The 16,325-nt window shown below is 41.7% G+C and overlaps 1 protein-coding gene across 7 annotated transcripts in view; it reads left to right on the forward strand.

Annotated features, from left to right (window-relative positions):
* PIK3CB (phosphatidylinositol-4,5-bisphosphate 3-kinase catalytic subunit beta) overlaps nt 1-16,325 on the forward strand; it is a 105,177-nt gene that overhangs the window by 69,933 nt on the left and 18,919 nt on the right. For all 7 annotated transcript variants that reach the window (XM_081192544.1, XM_081192545.1, XM_081192543.1 and 4 more), the window contains 9 exons: nt 411-497; nt 2,403-2,654; nt 3,991-4,087; nt 5,932-6,062; nt 7,302-7,355; nt 8,557-8,745; nt 11,755-11,876; nt 13,526-13,669; nt 14,756-14,855. In XM_081192544.1, the coding sequence (XP_081048670.1) occupies nt 411-497; nt 2,403-2,654; nt 3,991-4,087; nt 5,932-6,062; nt 7,302-7,355; nt 8,557-8,745; nt 11,755-11,876; nt 13,526-13,669; nt 14,756-14,855 (1,176 nt within the window). The remainder of the gene's footprint in view (nt 1-410; nt 498-2,402; nt 2,655-3,990; nt 4,088-5,931; nt 6,063-7,301; nt 7,356-8,556; nt 8,746-11,754; nt 11,877-13,525; nt 13,670-14,755; nt 14,856-16,325) is intronic.

Genomic DNA, 16,325 nt, shown 5'->3' on the forward strand with positions numbered 1-16,325 from the left:
ATTAGCGCTATTAGCGGCTTTTAGCGGCTTATCTGTTGATCGGATCAGCTGATAAGCAGCTTAGCGGCTTAGAAAAAGGGAGGGAAAAGGAAAAAAAACCAGCAGGAACTCGCAAGACATTGTCGTCTTGCGAAGCAAGCCCATAGGAAATTCGTTTTGCGAAGCACCTCCAAAATGGAAAACTCTTTCGTCTAGCGAGTTTTCCGTCTTGCGAGGCATTCGTCTTGCGGGGCACCACTGTATTTTTACCTCCATAAGCCATTCTTGGCAAAAGAGAAACATTCTTTGCAGAAGAGAGACGTTAGTTATTGATTTAGTGCAGGGCTGTTTTTTAAGCAGCATGATCTTCAAATGTATGCGTTTCTCAAAAAGCCTGGAAATCTCTCATCGCTGTTTCCTTTCTACAACAGTTGACTCAAAGTGTATGGGATATTAACAATCCTTTCAAGGTAGTCCTAGTGAATGGCAACAAGTTGAACACAGAAGAGACAGCTAAGGTAACTAAATTCCTCCCCAACACAAGTGATGTTTCTGCTGGTCGTCTTAACAAATTTCCTTTGTTTGTCAAGGCTGCATTTGATTTGATTATTTAATAAACAAGGGCTTGATTTAAATACCAGTAGTCTAAATGACTACATGATTACAATTGGGAATTGGCTTGAATCTGTGGCTGAGCTGTAAATCAAAAGCTACAGAGTGACGCTAAATGTCTTGAAAAATATTTAGGTAGACAGAAATATCATGAAGTAAGGTGATATGTGAACTCTTAATCTGCAAATTTTACTGAAACTGAAAGATATTCCTATGTAAATGTTTTTGTAAATGTTCAGATGAATGTCCAGCTTTTAAAAGATTTGCAAGTATAACCTGGTTCCACTAAGCATTTTGCTCTGTATTTAGTTCACTGAAGATGCTGAATGTAGAAGCAAATGAAATGGTATTTCCTGTAAAAAGAATGCATTTTAAACCAAGGTTGTAACATGTAAGAGCTTACTGCACAAACCCCTTCCTATGCATTTTGCCTATGAAATAGAATGGCATGCATTTCCCCTTTTTTCTTTGGCATACAGTTAAGTGAATGAATGAATGAATTTTCAGCTGGAGAAGACCAAAAAAATATATGAATGGGCTCATAGTGTGGCATGACTGGCATGATGTTTAAAACAATTCACTGACCTTTCAGGACAAATTGTTTTGAACAAAAATCAGTTCAAGTTTTTATATACCAAAAGGGGAGACAAATGCAGTAATTGCTAAGGAGAAGCAGAATGCCACAAAGCTATTTTTAAGAAACATGTTTTACCATTTTGCGTTTTATGTAATCTGTGATTTTATATTGTATTTTTATGTTGTGAACCGCCCTGAGACCTACAGATGAAGGGTGGTATACAAAGTTAATTAATTAATTAATTAATTAATATATAATATTGTTTCCCTGTTTGTTATTTTGGATGAATATTGCAGAAATTATGCATATCTATAATCCTAGCAATCTTTTTCTTCCTGAAAACAGAAGAGGGAGAAAAAAGAGATTGTGCAATGATCTGTATAAAAAATGGGACAATAATGTGTGCAGCAAGTTTTTGTCCACATTTTCAAAAAAACCAGTGCTCAATGCTTCATTTAAGCAGCTATTTAAGATTTTGCCACAAAGATTTGTCAGAAATAAACCACATTTAAAATCAGGGAGATTTAGCATTAGTTCTGGCTAAAACCCATTCCATAAGCTATGAAGGAAATCTGATTGTGAGTGACTAACTTTTTTGCTTGTATTGCTATTTTGAAAAGTGCTTTTCAGCAAAGGTATTTTAGACAGCCCCAAAAGTTCGGTAATTATATTAAAGAGAAAGGACTACAGCTTTAGAAATACGTTGGGTTTTTTTTAAAAAAGTTATGTTTACATAGGAATATCACTCCATTAGGACACAGTATAGAATATTAAGGCATGTGCCAATTATATGCACTTGAAAATAATCACATACCGTGCATGCATACTAATTTGCAATTCAAAAACAAATTGAACCATTTCCCAGTTGTAATAATTGCCTCCAAAGGTTCAAAGGCATCCTGAATTGCCATTATCATTCCTGTTCTAGAAATATAAGCAAAAATATGTGTGTGTGGTTAGTTATGCTTCTTGTCACCATCCACTCTCCTAATTGGTAAACTTTGTGCCCAGTCATGAGAAGCAAAATATTTACCATCAGTTTACCTTGGCAATACCCACAGATTGCTTAGATCTTCAGTGTAGCTAATACTCTAGCACATAGCATAAGAACACTAATTAGGGCAAATATTCCAAAGCTGCCTTGCCTTCTTTCTAAGCAGGAAATACTTCTAGGTAAATAATCCTTACTCTCTGGAATGTGTTTGGATACTTCCCTGTCATGTCTCTCTTGCAGGTTCATGTCAGGGCTGGTCTCTTCCATGGAACTGAGCTCCTTTGTAAACCTATCGTAAGCTCAGAAATATCTGGGAGAAATGACCATGTTTGGAACGAACCCTTGGAATTTGATATCAACGTCTGTGATTTGCCAAGAATGGCTAGGCTGTGCTTTGTGGTCTATGCTGTGATGGATAAAAAGAAAAAAAATAATCCAAGCAAGACACTTAATCCGTCCAAATACCAGACCATTAGGAAAGCTGGCAAAGTGGTAATGGATTCGTTTCTTTACATTCCTGTTCGTTGTACTGGGAAGTCTCTGCATGTGTTTTGCATACTTTTCATTTCCATAGCTTTTTAAAATTCTAAACTTCAGAGTGAAAGTCAGGATATATACTGATACACACACACACACACACACACACACACATACACACTTGAGTATGTACTATTCATTTTTAAACAGTTGGATAGGACCAAACAATAATAATCTTGCCTCACTGTTTTTTCTACTTCATTCTCATTTCTACCATTTGTGAATTTCACATACTGTTCTACATTTGAATATAATAAAAGGAATAAAGGTGAACGCTTCATATATATATATATATATATATATTCACATATTACTTTCTGCCAGAGGATAATAAATGCCACGTTGGAAAAACATTAAAAAGCATACATTCAATTTGCTGTAGTTCTGCTGCCATTCTAGATTGCACAAATCGTGTTCAGCCTAGTTCTCAAGAGTTTTTCCACACTGTGCATAGAAATCAGGTTTGCTGAGGCTTTGCTTGCTTTTCCATGGTGTTTCTCATAACAAACACAATTGCACTCAACATTGTTGTATGTGTGTTGTACGCACTAAACTATTTTCATGACCCAGAGCAGGGTTTCCGAAACTTGAGTCCTCAGCTGTTTTTGGACTACAACTCCCATCATCCTTAGCAGCACCAGTGGTCAGGGATTATGGGAATTGTAGTCCAAAATCAGCTGGAGGGACCCCCCTCCCTGTTTGGGAAACCCTCTCCAGAGGAAAGAATTCACCTAATATGATTCACCTCATCCGTCATGTAGTTCCAGCATCTTATACTACAGGGGTGGCCAACTCCCAAGAGACTGCGATCTACTCACAGATTTAAAAACTGGCAGTGATCTACCCTCTTTTGGGGGAAGGAAGGCCTGCTTTGGGGGGTTCAGGTCAAAGTTGAGCTTTTTTTAAGGAATGAGCAAGGCCCATTTCTTGGAGGGGACCAAGGTTGTTGTGCTTCTTTTGGGGGAGCCACTGATCTACCACAGACGTCCAGTGATCTACCGGTAGATCACGATTTACCTGTTGGACGTGCCTGTTATACTATATAACAACAATTAGCTTGAAATGCATATATTAAATTTACGCTTGTGGACATTCAGTTTCAAGAATAGTTCAGACTAGTAGTTTCTTATTATAGAAAACTCTTTGCGCATTGCATTTAGGATTTTTCCAAATCCACATCACAACTTCTTTTTCTCTGTGTATGTTATGTGTGTGTGTGTGTTGTTCTATTGTCTTAAGGTTTTGAATCCACTATGGTCTCATCTTCAAACAGTATGATTTTTCATTGCAGCACTACCCTGTCGCATGGGTCAATACTATGGTGTTTGATTTTAAAGGACAATTGAAAACTGGAGACCTCATACTGTACAGCTGGTCGTCATTTCCTGGTAAGGCTTAATTTGTGATAAGAAGCTGCTTATGCCATTGGCTATGCAGTGCTACTGCACAGCCTCCGTCCATTTCAGAGGGGCTTCCTTGCTTAGGCTTCCACAAAAGCCCCTCTGAAATTGAATGAAGACTTCGTAACATCAGATCACAATCCATTCAGTACTTCCTGTAATACGGAGTTCAGTGTCTTATGGTTATAAAACGCAAATAGAATATGGATAATAAAATATGCCTCGTAATATAAAAAATGCAAATGTTACCTTGAAGTAAGATAAAGAAATTTCTTTGTGCAGGAAAAGCACTATTATGGCAAATTTTGACTCCAATGTTTTTCACTTAACTCATCTGACATGGGCTTGGAGCAACTGTTCAGCTAAGGTGCAGCTTTGGCTGAATGCATGAAATAACTTGGTCTTGAATAGTAGCCATGCTATAGGATAATCACTGCATGACTACAGACTGAATTGGCATTATTAATTCAATGGATCCTTACCAGTTCCTGCTGACTAAACATTTTGCCTTTTTTGCAATTTGAGGTTCTTTTAAAATGCAGAACATAGCAAAAAGCGAATGTCGGTATTTTTATAACAGATATCGTATCCCTGGAATGGAATTGCTAGCTTTTTCTCTCTTTAGAAAAAGAAACAAATCCAGCCCCAAAAGTAATCCCCACCCTCACATCAAAGTTTTAGCAGAAATTTCTGGTAAAATAGTGCCAAACCACTTCATTGACTTGTGTGTGCTCCTTGGTTTAAAGGAAAGAGTTATCTTTGTTCTGCCAGTACATTATTCCAAATCTCACTGGTCCTCAAGTCCACGAAGGCTGCAGTCTTCTGCACAGAAAGGGTAGCCAGCGCTGTGCCCTTGAGATGTTGTTGGACTGCATCCCTAACCACATCTAGCAACATCTGGAGGGTCCCATTGGCTACACTTGCCACGTACACTTAACTGGGAGCAAGGCCTGTTGTACCATACATTTGGCAATAGCTTTATAACTACAGTGGAACCTCGAGTTGTGGACGTAATCCGTGACGGAGGCATGTCCGCAACCCGCAGCATTCGCAAGCTGAAGTGCCACGTCTGTGTAGGCGCCGGCACGATTTGGCAAAACCCAGAAGTGACCCGTTCTAGTACTTCCAGGTTTCCCGTGGTCCACAGCCCGAAAAAACATAACCTGAAGCAAATGTAACATGAGGTATGACTGCACACCGGTCACCATGTTCGATATGAAGCTATTGACATGCCCAACATCTACCACTGAAACAGGATATCAGAACTTGAAATCCAACACAGTAGGGTTAATCCTGAATGGAACTTAATTCATGTCCTCGTCACTTTAGTTATAGCAAGTCTGCTCCATTTTTATTATGGATTTAAAATAGAAGTAGACCACTGTAGACTTTTCCAACCTCTGGGATTTGTAAACTTGTTTCTACATTGAATTAGAAGGTATCTCTTACGTCCAGATGGGAATGGTCCAGGAGTAGAAGAACACTTCTGTGCATCACAGTGTGATTAAATTATTGCACTTCGTTTCAGGGTGGGGGGCCATGGATGGGTAGAATGTGTGTTGGATTTCTATGAAAGTCATCAGTGGAAGTTGACCACCTCTCCCAGCTTGCCTTGCTTGCCTTGTAACTTTTAAAACCCAACTCTAAAATTAAAATTATATAGGAAATAAAAGTTGGCTCTGCTTACTTGAGGCTTTTACTGTGGCTCTGAGAGCTTTTCTGCTAATGTGGCCTGCCTGCCTACATTTAACACAGAATTGAATTTTGTTTAGCTATGCTACAGATTGAATGCTATTAAATATAAACACAAAATGTGTATTCTGGTTGCCTAGATGAACTTGAAGAAATGTTGAATCCAATGGGAACTGTACAGACAAATCCATACACTGAAAATGCAACAGCTTTGCAGATCAAATTTCAAGAATATTCCAAATTTCCTATTTATTACCCTCCATTTGATAAGGTAAGATTGTTATGGGTTCTTGTATTTTCTTTTCTTCCATGCATGATCCTGAATGTATTCTCTCTAACTTTACAGAGTTGCTTCTCAGTTGTTGCTGTTGTAACGACACTCAAGTATATGAATATGTGTCTACAAAAAGTTGACTAAACTTGGAAAACATTTTGGCTAACTGCATGTACGCAGATGCACATGTGCACACACATGCACATGCACACATAAACACACTGCTCACAAAGGATTCAATTCTATACACACTGGGGCTTCTGAGTAGAAATGTATGTGATTACCCTGCAGGTTAGTCACAAAAAATCAGTGGGAATGAAGTTAATGACTAACATTTCCCTTGGTTATGACTAAGTGTAATTCAGTAACAGAACAATCCCAGTTCCCTGCTGCTGCCACCAAAGCTCTGCAGAGCAGCAGACCCACATCCTGGCCACTCATGGTGGCAGGGTGGCGGACAGGCAGATCAACCCTGATCCCTGTACCCGCTCCAGACTGGTGCAGTGATCAAGCTTGTTGCCAGCCAGTACCAGCTATAAGAGCATCTCAGGATCCAGCAGATCTTGGGCTGGCTTAGCTCCCTCCTCAGAGTACCCCATTTTGGGGCTTTCCACTGTTTCGGCATAACTGCCCTTCTCCTATTAGTGCTAATTTTAACCAAGGGTGATATATAACTCCATCTTAAGAAATAGTCAACAAATGTACCCATCTTGGAGACCAGAGTATAATCTGAGCCAAGCTGATGACCCATGTCAATTTTCCTACGTCTACTGCAAATGTATCAAGGCTGTTGAACCCAAGGATTTTCGATTACAGTTCTGCCAAATGGAAAAGTGTAAGAGAAATGTTTTAAACTTGGGGGATCACAGAGTGCACAACTCTAGCCAAAATAAATCTGACCTTTTGGGGACCGTAGTGTTTCAGAGTCTAGGTGCTCCTGGGCTAATTCTTTCCGTACATGAGGCTGTTTTCAGTTCTGTTGTTGTGCGTTAGAAGATGCAGTGCACTAATCCAGTCCCTGTTGAATTATGCACTTTGTTTATGTAGGAGTATTGTGGCATAATGTACACACATTTATATACTGCACTTAGCAAAAGGATTTGGGAAAGAAGAGCATAAATATTTTATTTACTTACATGGCTTTTCAAACTATAGTGATCATACCATTTGATCATCTTTAATTTCATTGTTCTCCAACATTGTCATTTAATTCCTGTGTGGTGTTTGTTGTTGCAGATACTTGAAAAGGCAGCTGAAATTGCAAGAAATAATGATAGCTCTGGTATGGCAGTAAGTATCAAAGGTGAAACAATTATCCTTCCCCCATTTAAGACTTAGAACAAGATGTATTTTTATTACCCTCCCGCTGCTTGTCCTGAAAGCATCTCTTCAAGCTGTAGTGAAGTTGTTCTGCACTTTCAAAATTATATTTTTAAAGGACAGGGTAAACACACAAAACCTGTTCATTTCCCTACAACCCACTGAAGGCCAAGCGCACATTATGGTCATATTTTTAAAATGATTGCAAAATTGGAATCCTAAACAAATTTGAACAGATTGGTTGTCATACCCTATAATTTTAATGTTGTGAAATTATAGCTTAAATAATATGCCATTCAGCATAGTGCACAAATTCCTTACTAATAAAAATTAATTATATCAACAAAATATTTCATCTGAATAACTGATCTTCTAAGAATACCCCGTTCTACTTTATGCAACTTGAGTGTAGATAATAAATTCACATGCTAATAGCCTCTTGAATGTGGAGACTTTATAAACAATTTTTGCCACTCATGATATATAAAGCTCCATTTGAAACCCACTGAAACATCTTCTGTACACATGTTTAATTAATGTGGAATAGAAAGTCAGAAGAGACAGCATGTATAGTCATTTTAAAATGTTAAGTCTTTGGTGGTGGTGGTGGTGGTTACAGTTCAATAACAGATGTTGGAAATGCAAAAGTCAGTTTTTAGCATTACCTGCAAAACTGCTTTAGTTTTAAAGTATTAGTGACTTGTTCCTCAGTTTTGGCTTTGGCTTCATGTGCTCTTTTTCATCATTTGCATATTAGCATTTAAGTTGCTAGAATTGCTCAATTTTCATCAGTTCTGTGGGTCTAGAGACATCTACAGTGCCTGTGCAGCAAATATAAGCCTCCAGCGTAGCTCAGCAGAAATATTTCCCAGATTAAACAGGGAAATAGCAGTAGTGCCCTCTAGTGTTGAAGTGCACACTTGCTAAAGTTGAGTATTAAAATATATACAGGGTGAGTCCTTTAACAGAGGCCCCGTGGATACAGAGTACACGTGTTCCACGGGGCCTCTTTTAAAAGACTCACCCTGTATAATGCAAATTAGTTGCTAGCAATGAGAGTTCATACTGTTCTAGCTTCATGCCATTTGGACATGCAGTATAGAAACAGGCACATTTGTCTCAGTGTTATATGCATAACTTGTAAACAGTGGTTCTCAACCTTTAACCAAAGGGCCGTGGTGGCAAAAAGTTCTACATTGAGCTAAAGGAGATCATGGAAAGGGACCCCTTGTCTCAGCTGTGTGAAAATGAAATGGATCTCATTTGGACTTTACGGTATGACTGTCGTGAAAACTTCCCACAATCCCTACCAAAGCTGTTGCTCTCTGTCAAATGGAACAAACTTGAAGATGTTGCTCAGGTAAGAGGAAAAAGAAATACCTGTACAGCAATAATAGTAATGCCAGGGGCAGAATGTGAGCAATTGTGGGAGCAATGTGGGAGATTTTATTTTAATTGCCGTTAACTGCTCATCAGTGAAACCAACTGCCATTAAATGGGTCGTCTTTTTCTTAGGTCTTCTAAGGTGCCACAACATTCTTCCTTGTTTTTAGTGGACTTTGCATAGCTACTGCTCTGCACCCTCTTTGTCAGCAGTGCTTGATCTGAAAAAGAAGAGATTGTTTACCTACTGTTATAGATAGGGTCAACCTAATGTGAACAAGGCACTGACTCAGGGGTGGGTGCCTGTGGTTTTCCTGATTGCTGAACACACACCAGCCCAAGTCAGCCTGGCCCAACCATCAGGGGTGATTAGAGTAGCAATCCACCAACTCTGGAGGGCTACAAATTCTCCATCCCTGCTCTAAACTGCTAAAGCTTGCATTTTGCCAGTTTAGGCTTGCCAGCTCCTATGGAAACACTACACACATACTAATTCCCCTTATACGTATTTCCAAACAAACATGCATTTTGTGGGTCAGTATCACCTGTCTGGTATTCCTACATATAGTAATTGTGCCACTTCATAGAAGATGCACAAGCATTGCACACAAGTAGCAGTGACTACTCCTGACTCTGCTTCTGAAATCCAGGAAGACTTAGCATCTTTCTGACACTAAACAGAAGCTTCTCAGGCTCTGCCTGCCTGCCTGCCTTTGAGGAAGCCCCCCACCCCTCTGACTCCCCTAAGGTGGGGAGGAAGAGACAACTGAGATACATTCCAGAGTCAGACATCATGATATACCAGCATATCACAGTATTTAGCTGTTGACACAGTGTTGAAAACCAGATGTTACCCGGGCCAGGCCTAATGTCCACAGTTAATTAGTCCTAAGCAGATAATCTGGATCAGTGCAAAAGACAGACCCTCACATTCCACATGTGGACAGCAGGTTGATGCATATGAGAGTTTGCTGTATAAAACTAGCCCCAGGCTTTCTAGAATCTATAATTAATTCTTCAGGGTTGAACTAAATTGCCTGCCTCCGTCACAGTCAAGATCAGACAACTATATTAAATGAATGATTCTATCAAGTGGCAACACATCATAGAAGGAGCTCCAGATAATCCTAAGTGTCTTATCTGATGCCACATCCGATTTGTTGCCCTCCCCACAAACACCTCCTTTGCCCATTTTTCCTCTGCTGCTTCATTAGCCATACTCAGATCTTTGTGCTTGTTCTGTTCTGCCCTCTGGTGGGCGGTTGTTCTGCTGCTGCTGCTGCTAGAAAAAGCAATGCCAGCTATTCCCAGCCTCTTTTCCCCAATTGCATTTCCACCTAGGTGAAAATAGAAATGCACCCCCTGAATTACGGCTTTCTCTAAAGTCAGGGGTGGGGAAGGGTACCTGTGATTTATGCTATATAGTTGTTGAACACAGTTCACCTTCCTTCCTCAGGAAATCTGCTCATGTATATTCTTAAACATGTACAGTGGTACCCCGCAAGACGAACGCCTCGCGAGACGAAAAACTCGCAAAACGAAAGGTTTTTTCGTTTTCGAGTTGCCTCGCAAGACGAATTTCCCTATGGGCTTGCTTCGCAAAACGAAGCTTGCCCCGGGGACAGCGGGTCTTCTCTTTTGAAGCAAGGGGCGGCGGGGAGATCGCTTCTCCCCACCGCCCCTTGCTTCAAAAGAGGTCCGGGGGCAGCGGAAGCGCTTCCCGCTGCCCCCGGACCTCTTTTGAAGCAAGCGGCTGCGCTTCTCCCCACAGCTCTTTTGAAGCAAGCGGCTGCGGGGAGATCGCTTCTCCCGGTGCTCCGAAGTGGGGCGGGGGGGGCGGGAACACCTTCCCCCACCGCCCCGCTTCAGAACGCTGCTCCGAAGTGGGGTGGGGGGGCGGGAACACCTGCCCCAGCCGCCGGGCTTCGTAGCGCTGCTGCGAAGCCGGGAGGGGGAACACCTGCCCCAGCCACCGGGCTTCGTAGCGCTGCTGCGAAGCCGGGAGGGGGAACACCTGCCCCAGCCGCTGGGCTTCGTAGCGCTGCTGCGAAGCCGGGCGGGGGGGAACACCTGCCCCAGCCGCTGGGCTTCGTAGCGCTGCTGCGAAGCCGGGCGGGGGGGGACACCTGCCCCAGCCGCCTGGCTTCGTAGCGCTGCTGCGAAGCCGGGGGGGGGGGACACCTGCCCCAGCCGCCGGGCTTCGTAGCGCTGCTGCGAAGCTGGGCGGGGGGGGGGAACACCTGCCCCAGCCGCCTGGCTTCGTAGCGCTGCCGCGAAGCCGGGCGGGGGGGAAAAACACCTGCCCCAGCCGCCTGGCTTCGTAGCGCTGCCGCGAAGCCGGGCGGGGGGGGGAACACCTGCCCCAGCCGCCGGGCTTCGTAGCGCTGCTGCGAAGCCGGGCGGGGGGGGACACCTGCCCCAGCCGCCGGGCTTCGTAGCGCTGCTGCGAAGCCGGGCGGGGGGGGGAACACCTGCCCCAGCTGCCGGGCTTCGTAGCACTGCTGCGAAGCCGGGCGGGGCGGCGGGAACACCTTCTGAAGGCGGGCAGGGGGCGAAAGTCTTTGTCCCCCCTGCCTGCCTTCCCAGGGGCTTTTAAATCGCCCCGGACAGCGGAGAAGTCCTCCGCTGTCCCAGGGCGATTTTAAAATGCTGCCCGCCAGCATTTTAAGATCGCCCGGACAGCGGAGAAGTCCTCCGCTGTCCCAGGGTTTTTTAAAATGCTGGGGGTGGGAAGAAAAGCCCTTGTCCCCCCCCCCAGCCTTCAGAAGAGGTCCGGGGACAGACTGTCCCCGGACCTGGTCTGAAGGCGGTTTCCCTAGGAACGCATTAATTGATTTTCAATGCATTCCTATGGGAAACTGTGCATCGCAAGACGAAAAAACCGCAAGACGAAGAGACTTGCGGAACGAATTAATTTCGTCTTGCGAGGCACCACTGTATCTATTTAGTCTTGCTTAGTTATGTGTGTGTTTATTTTCCTCAACAGCTTCAGGCTCTTCTCCAGATATGGTCCAAGCTGCCTCCCAGAGAAGCATTAGAGTTATTGGATTTCAATTATCCAGATCAATATGTAAGAGAATATGCTGTGGGCTGTTTAAGGCAGATGAGGTGAGTTTGCTGGCAACTTTTATTTCAACAGCTGACTCAAAGAATTAAAATGCAGCCACAATGAAAAGACTCGGTGACTTTCACCCTGCATGAAATAAATCTTACAAATTAAGGAGCAGGCAGCCTCTTCAGTGTCCAGCTGTGGGCTAGGCTGCGATCCCAGTTTACTGATCGTATCAGTGGAACCGGAGTGGGTGGTCCTCCTTTGGGAAGTGCTGTCCAGTTGAGACAGAAGAAGGCTTCCTTTGGTATCTGGGTCAAAAGCCTTAAGGAAAGCTGATGGTTTTTTAAAGGTTTGCCTAGAATATAATGCTTCCACACATTCCTTAACTGGAGAACTGCTTTTCAGAACTCAGAGAAGTGCAGATTTTGAAGGAGGGCAAAGCTTCAGTTTGTGCATTGTTTCAGAAAGTGTGGATTTGGTAGGTTCATCTTTAAATGTGAATTGAATCCATTTTCCCACCTCCGTACCTATGTATGTCACTGATTGTCCTCTGTCTACAATCCTATCCAAACATCTGGGAATAGGCTTCACTGAAAATCGTGAAACGTACTTTTGTTTAAGCATGCTTAAGTTTGCCATGCGTACATCCAATTTGCTTGTGGATATTAAAAACTATGTATTTTCAAGAAGCTTCTCAGCTGGTTTTTTTTAAAAAATTATCTATTTAAAATATTTATGGGCTTAATGCCATTTTTGCTCCAGGAAAGAAATGGGATATTATCAGTTGCAATGCTGCTATGCTCCTATTTCCCTTGACTTCTCAAGAGTACTGGATGTGATGTACAACATTTTTGTATTATTTTCAAGGCTAAATTGTTAACAACATATTTTGACTTCAGTAAAATGTAAACAAGGTGATTTGCTCTGTCAGGCTGGTCTAGACTTGTGTAATGAACCAGTACTGCTGATAGTGTTGTTCTTAGATTTCTTTGAATTCATTCTAGGTATATTCATTATTAACTCCTTGATGCGATCAAATAATTGAATGCCTATGTAATTTTTTTTTGGGGGGGTGACTTTTCATTTGACATACTTTTCAGGAGAGCAGTTTTAGTCACTGTATAACATGTTAATTTGTTTGGACATTTTTCTCCTTTTTTTTTTTTTTTTGCTGGGCTGTAAGTAGATGAGAAGAACCCCTTAAGTTACAGTGAACTATTTGGTAGTTCAGCAGTGTTTTATTTTGTCACCTGTAATAGTTATTCTTTTTCATAAATAAATAACTGAATAATGTTTCATCCTTAGGTTAAAAAAACAAACAAACAACCCATTACTTCAAATTTCATTTCAAACCCAAACAGCTGCAAACTATCTTTTTTTTGAAAGATGTTGTAAGCACAGGAAAGCCAGAAAGCAGTTACTGAACTTGCCTGATGATCTTTAAGACAAATTCATATGACTGATATTGAATACTTTGTCCATCTATCAGAGATATGTGCTATGAATGATAATAAATGTTGCTGCTGTTTAAATCCTTCTGGTTCCTATCCTCTGCTTTTATTCATTGCACATCATCCATTTGCTTCATATATCATGAACATGTTTCTAATCTGATGCACTTCATGTTGAAAATTTCCCTCCTGTTCATTTAATGCATCTTCCCACAACTAAGCTAGTTTCTTGGGTTTTCTTTATCTTCTTCCAGTGATGAAGAACTTTCTCAGTATCTTCTGCAGCTTGTGCAAGTATTGAAATATGAACCTTTTCTCGACTGTGCTCTCTCCAGGTTCCTGCTAGAGAAAGCTCTGGCAAATAGGAGGATAGGACAGGTGCTGTTTTGGCATTTGAGGTAAGGCTTGCTCATCTATTGACATGCACACGTATAAACTATCTCTCTTCCCCAGAACTCCTGTAGCAATTTACTGATACCATGATTTTGGTGTCCTTGAGACTAGTCTCATCCTCCCTTCATTTATTATGTTCTGTCAGAAAAACTGGAAAATTAAGAATCTCCTGTTCTGAGACCAAGTTTCTTAGCCCTAATAGATGTGATGAGAAACTCTTACGGCTAAGCTAATGTCTCAGGCACCAAAAGGGATCTAGATGAATCTTCCAGCAAGGGTGTAGGAAAATTTGTAAACCGTTTTCAGGCTGTTTTGTCTGTTTGTTTGCTTTTTTACAGTTAAGTAGCTTATAAATTCTACAAAGTAAAAGCAAAAATATCTAAAACTCCACCTAACTCCTGGCTTTAGATTAACTTTCTTCTTGCCACCTTTTGACATGTTCTCTGCCTTCAAAGAAGAAATGGTCCTCGCCTGTCTATGTAAAATAAGAGATGCTATTAGGGAGAAGGATACAGTCTGCCATGTGGGAGGGAGAGTGCTTGAGATTTCCCTTCCAGCTATGCTCTTCCCCAGTTGTCTCACTGCCACGTTGAACAGCAGTGAAGAAGGACTTCAGAAAGATGGTAGATGCTGCTGCGGCACTGTAACCCATCAGAAACCCATCTTTCTGGCAAGGCTCCAGCATGCATTCCTTCTACTACAAAATAAGCTAACAATGTAGAAGAGAAGTCAGGATAAAACCCTCCCACATAGGAAGGTGCTTGCCAAAACATTTGACTCCCGCTCTGTTTCCTGTATTTTTGACTGACTTCATAAAAGACTCATGTCTACTCATTTTTATTCCTTTTAGCAAAGTATGATTTGAGAGTTCAGAATGCTTCACTTGGAGCATGGGATGGGCAGCTGTTTTGCAAAGGAGTTGAGGTCACAGTTGTATCATGAAAGGGATACATGCCCACTTGACTTTGAATTTCTTTATTTTTAAGACACTGACATGATATTGTTACATCCATCGTACAACTCCCTAATTATGTAGAATGTCTGCGAGAGACGTATTTGTACATGGAGGTTTTTTTCCTCTTTTCTTGTAGATCAGAAGTGCACATACCTGCCATTTCAGTGCAGTTTGGTGTGATACTTGAAGCTTACTGCCGTGGAAGCATTGCTCACATGAAAGTACTTTCCAGACAGGTATTGCTTATTTTAAATCCTTACCTTCAAGTCACTCCTGGAGATGCGATGATGGTCCAGGTTGCACATTGCACATCGCAGAAACAGTTTACTATGTACATGGAGAATGCTCCCACTCCACTGTTCCCCTATCAGACAAACCATGATACTAAACCAAAAACAAAGTATGGCTTAATATTGTGGTTTCAGGGCATAACACTAAGACAGGGATTATGGTTTCTTGTGTCTTCTCATCCTAGGAGAGGAGCCATCTCCACGTTCATAGTAAATCATTAACTATGGTTCACTGAGACATGCAAATGCTGCCTGTGAATAGGAATGAGATGAGCAAAGAGAGGATAGATGGGTACTATGATGTATAAACAGGTGTCCTGGACATAATCTGGAATTTTAGCAGTCAGTCTGATTCTGTCCTTTTGTGTTAGGCTTAAACACCACCTAGCATAGCAGTGGTAATCTTTGCATGCATGCAATTAAAAAAAAAGCACTGGTCTTTTCTAATGAAATAATTTTGAAAATGGTGCTATTTATAGTTGATTTGTAGGTTGGCAAAAATTTAGATGTGTGTGGTTTTTTCCTGTGCAACCATAATTACCTGAATTCAGCAGTTCTAATGGAATCTGCATTGCAAAAGAAAACCATTTAGCTTTGGAGCATTGAAAATGTTTTCTTTCTTACAAATGCATTTGAATGAACTCCTAAAAGGGAATGGGGAGTCTTAAGCATATTTCAGCAATGATAGGCTTTGGGACTGTGACATTTCTGTGCACTTTAGAGAAGGAAGTGCATGTCAGTGCAATCAAAGAAGGGGCGCAAAAAATTCCCAACTGTGCAAACACGGAAGAAATACAAAGTAGAAATACTTCAAAAAGTTCCTGTTTGTATAGCACAGGTTGCATTTTGTTCCCTTGTTGCTGATGTTTGCACAGCTCCTGGAATTGTGGAAATTAGGGAGCTTTGGGTTTTGACAGATGGCTGACCTGACAGGTCTCCACTGCCTCTCTTCTGTAATCAAACTCCATACAGCTTCCACAGCATCCTGCCAGGCATAAATCAGCTTATCTGTAAGAAAGTTTCAGCCCTTGAACTGTGCCTGATGCATTAAGGTAAATTTTACAGCAAAATAAAAACTGTAAATTTGAAAGTGAATCAGTACTGGTGGAGAGAAACCTACGCAGCCTCCTATCCCAAACTTAGTTCGCTCAATAATAAGGGAATCGATCTATGTTGGAGCTGCAGAGAGGTGCACAACACTTTTGCAGTGTTAACACTTAATTATTTTCAAGGCATCCCAGCTGCTTCCTCCTAGAAACTCCCAACAGTAAGTAGATAATAGTTGGAGATAATTGGGAGAAACAGCAAAGCAGAAGTTGCAGGGGGATTTGTGTTTGTGACTGATGTTTGCCAAAAACAGAGCCTCTATTTTGGCTTAGATTTAGCATGTAAGCTTTCATCTGGGTTTCGAAGGCA

The sequence above is a fragment of the Podarcis bocagei genome, assembly GCF_964188305.1.
Source record: "Podarcis bocagei genome assembly, chromosome: 4".
Classification (NCBI taxonomy): Eukaryota; Metazoa; Chordata; class Lepidosauria; order Squamata; family Lacertidae; genus Podarcis; species Podarcis bocagei.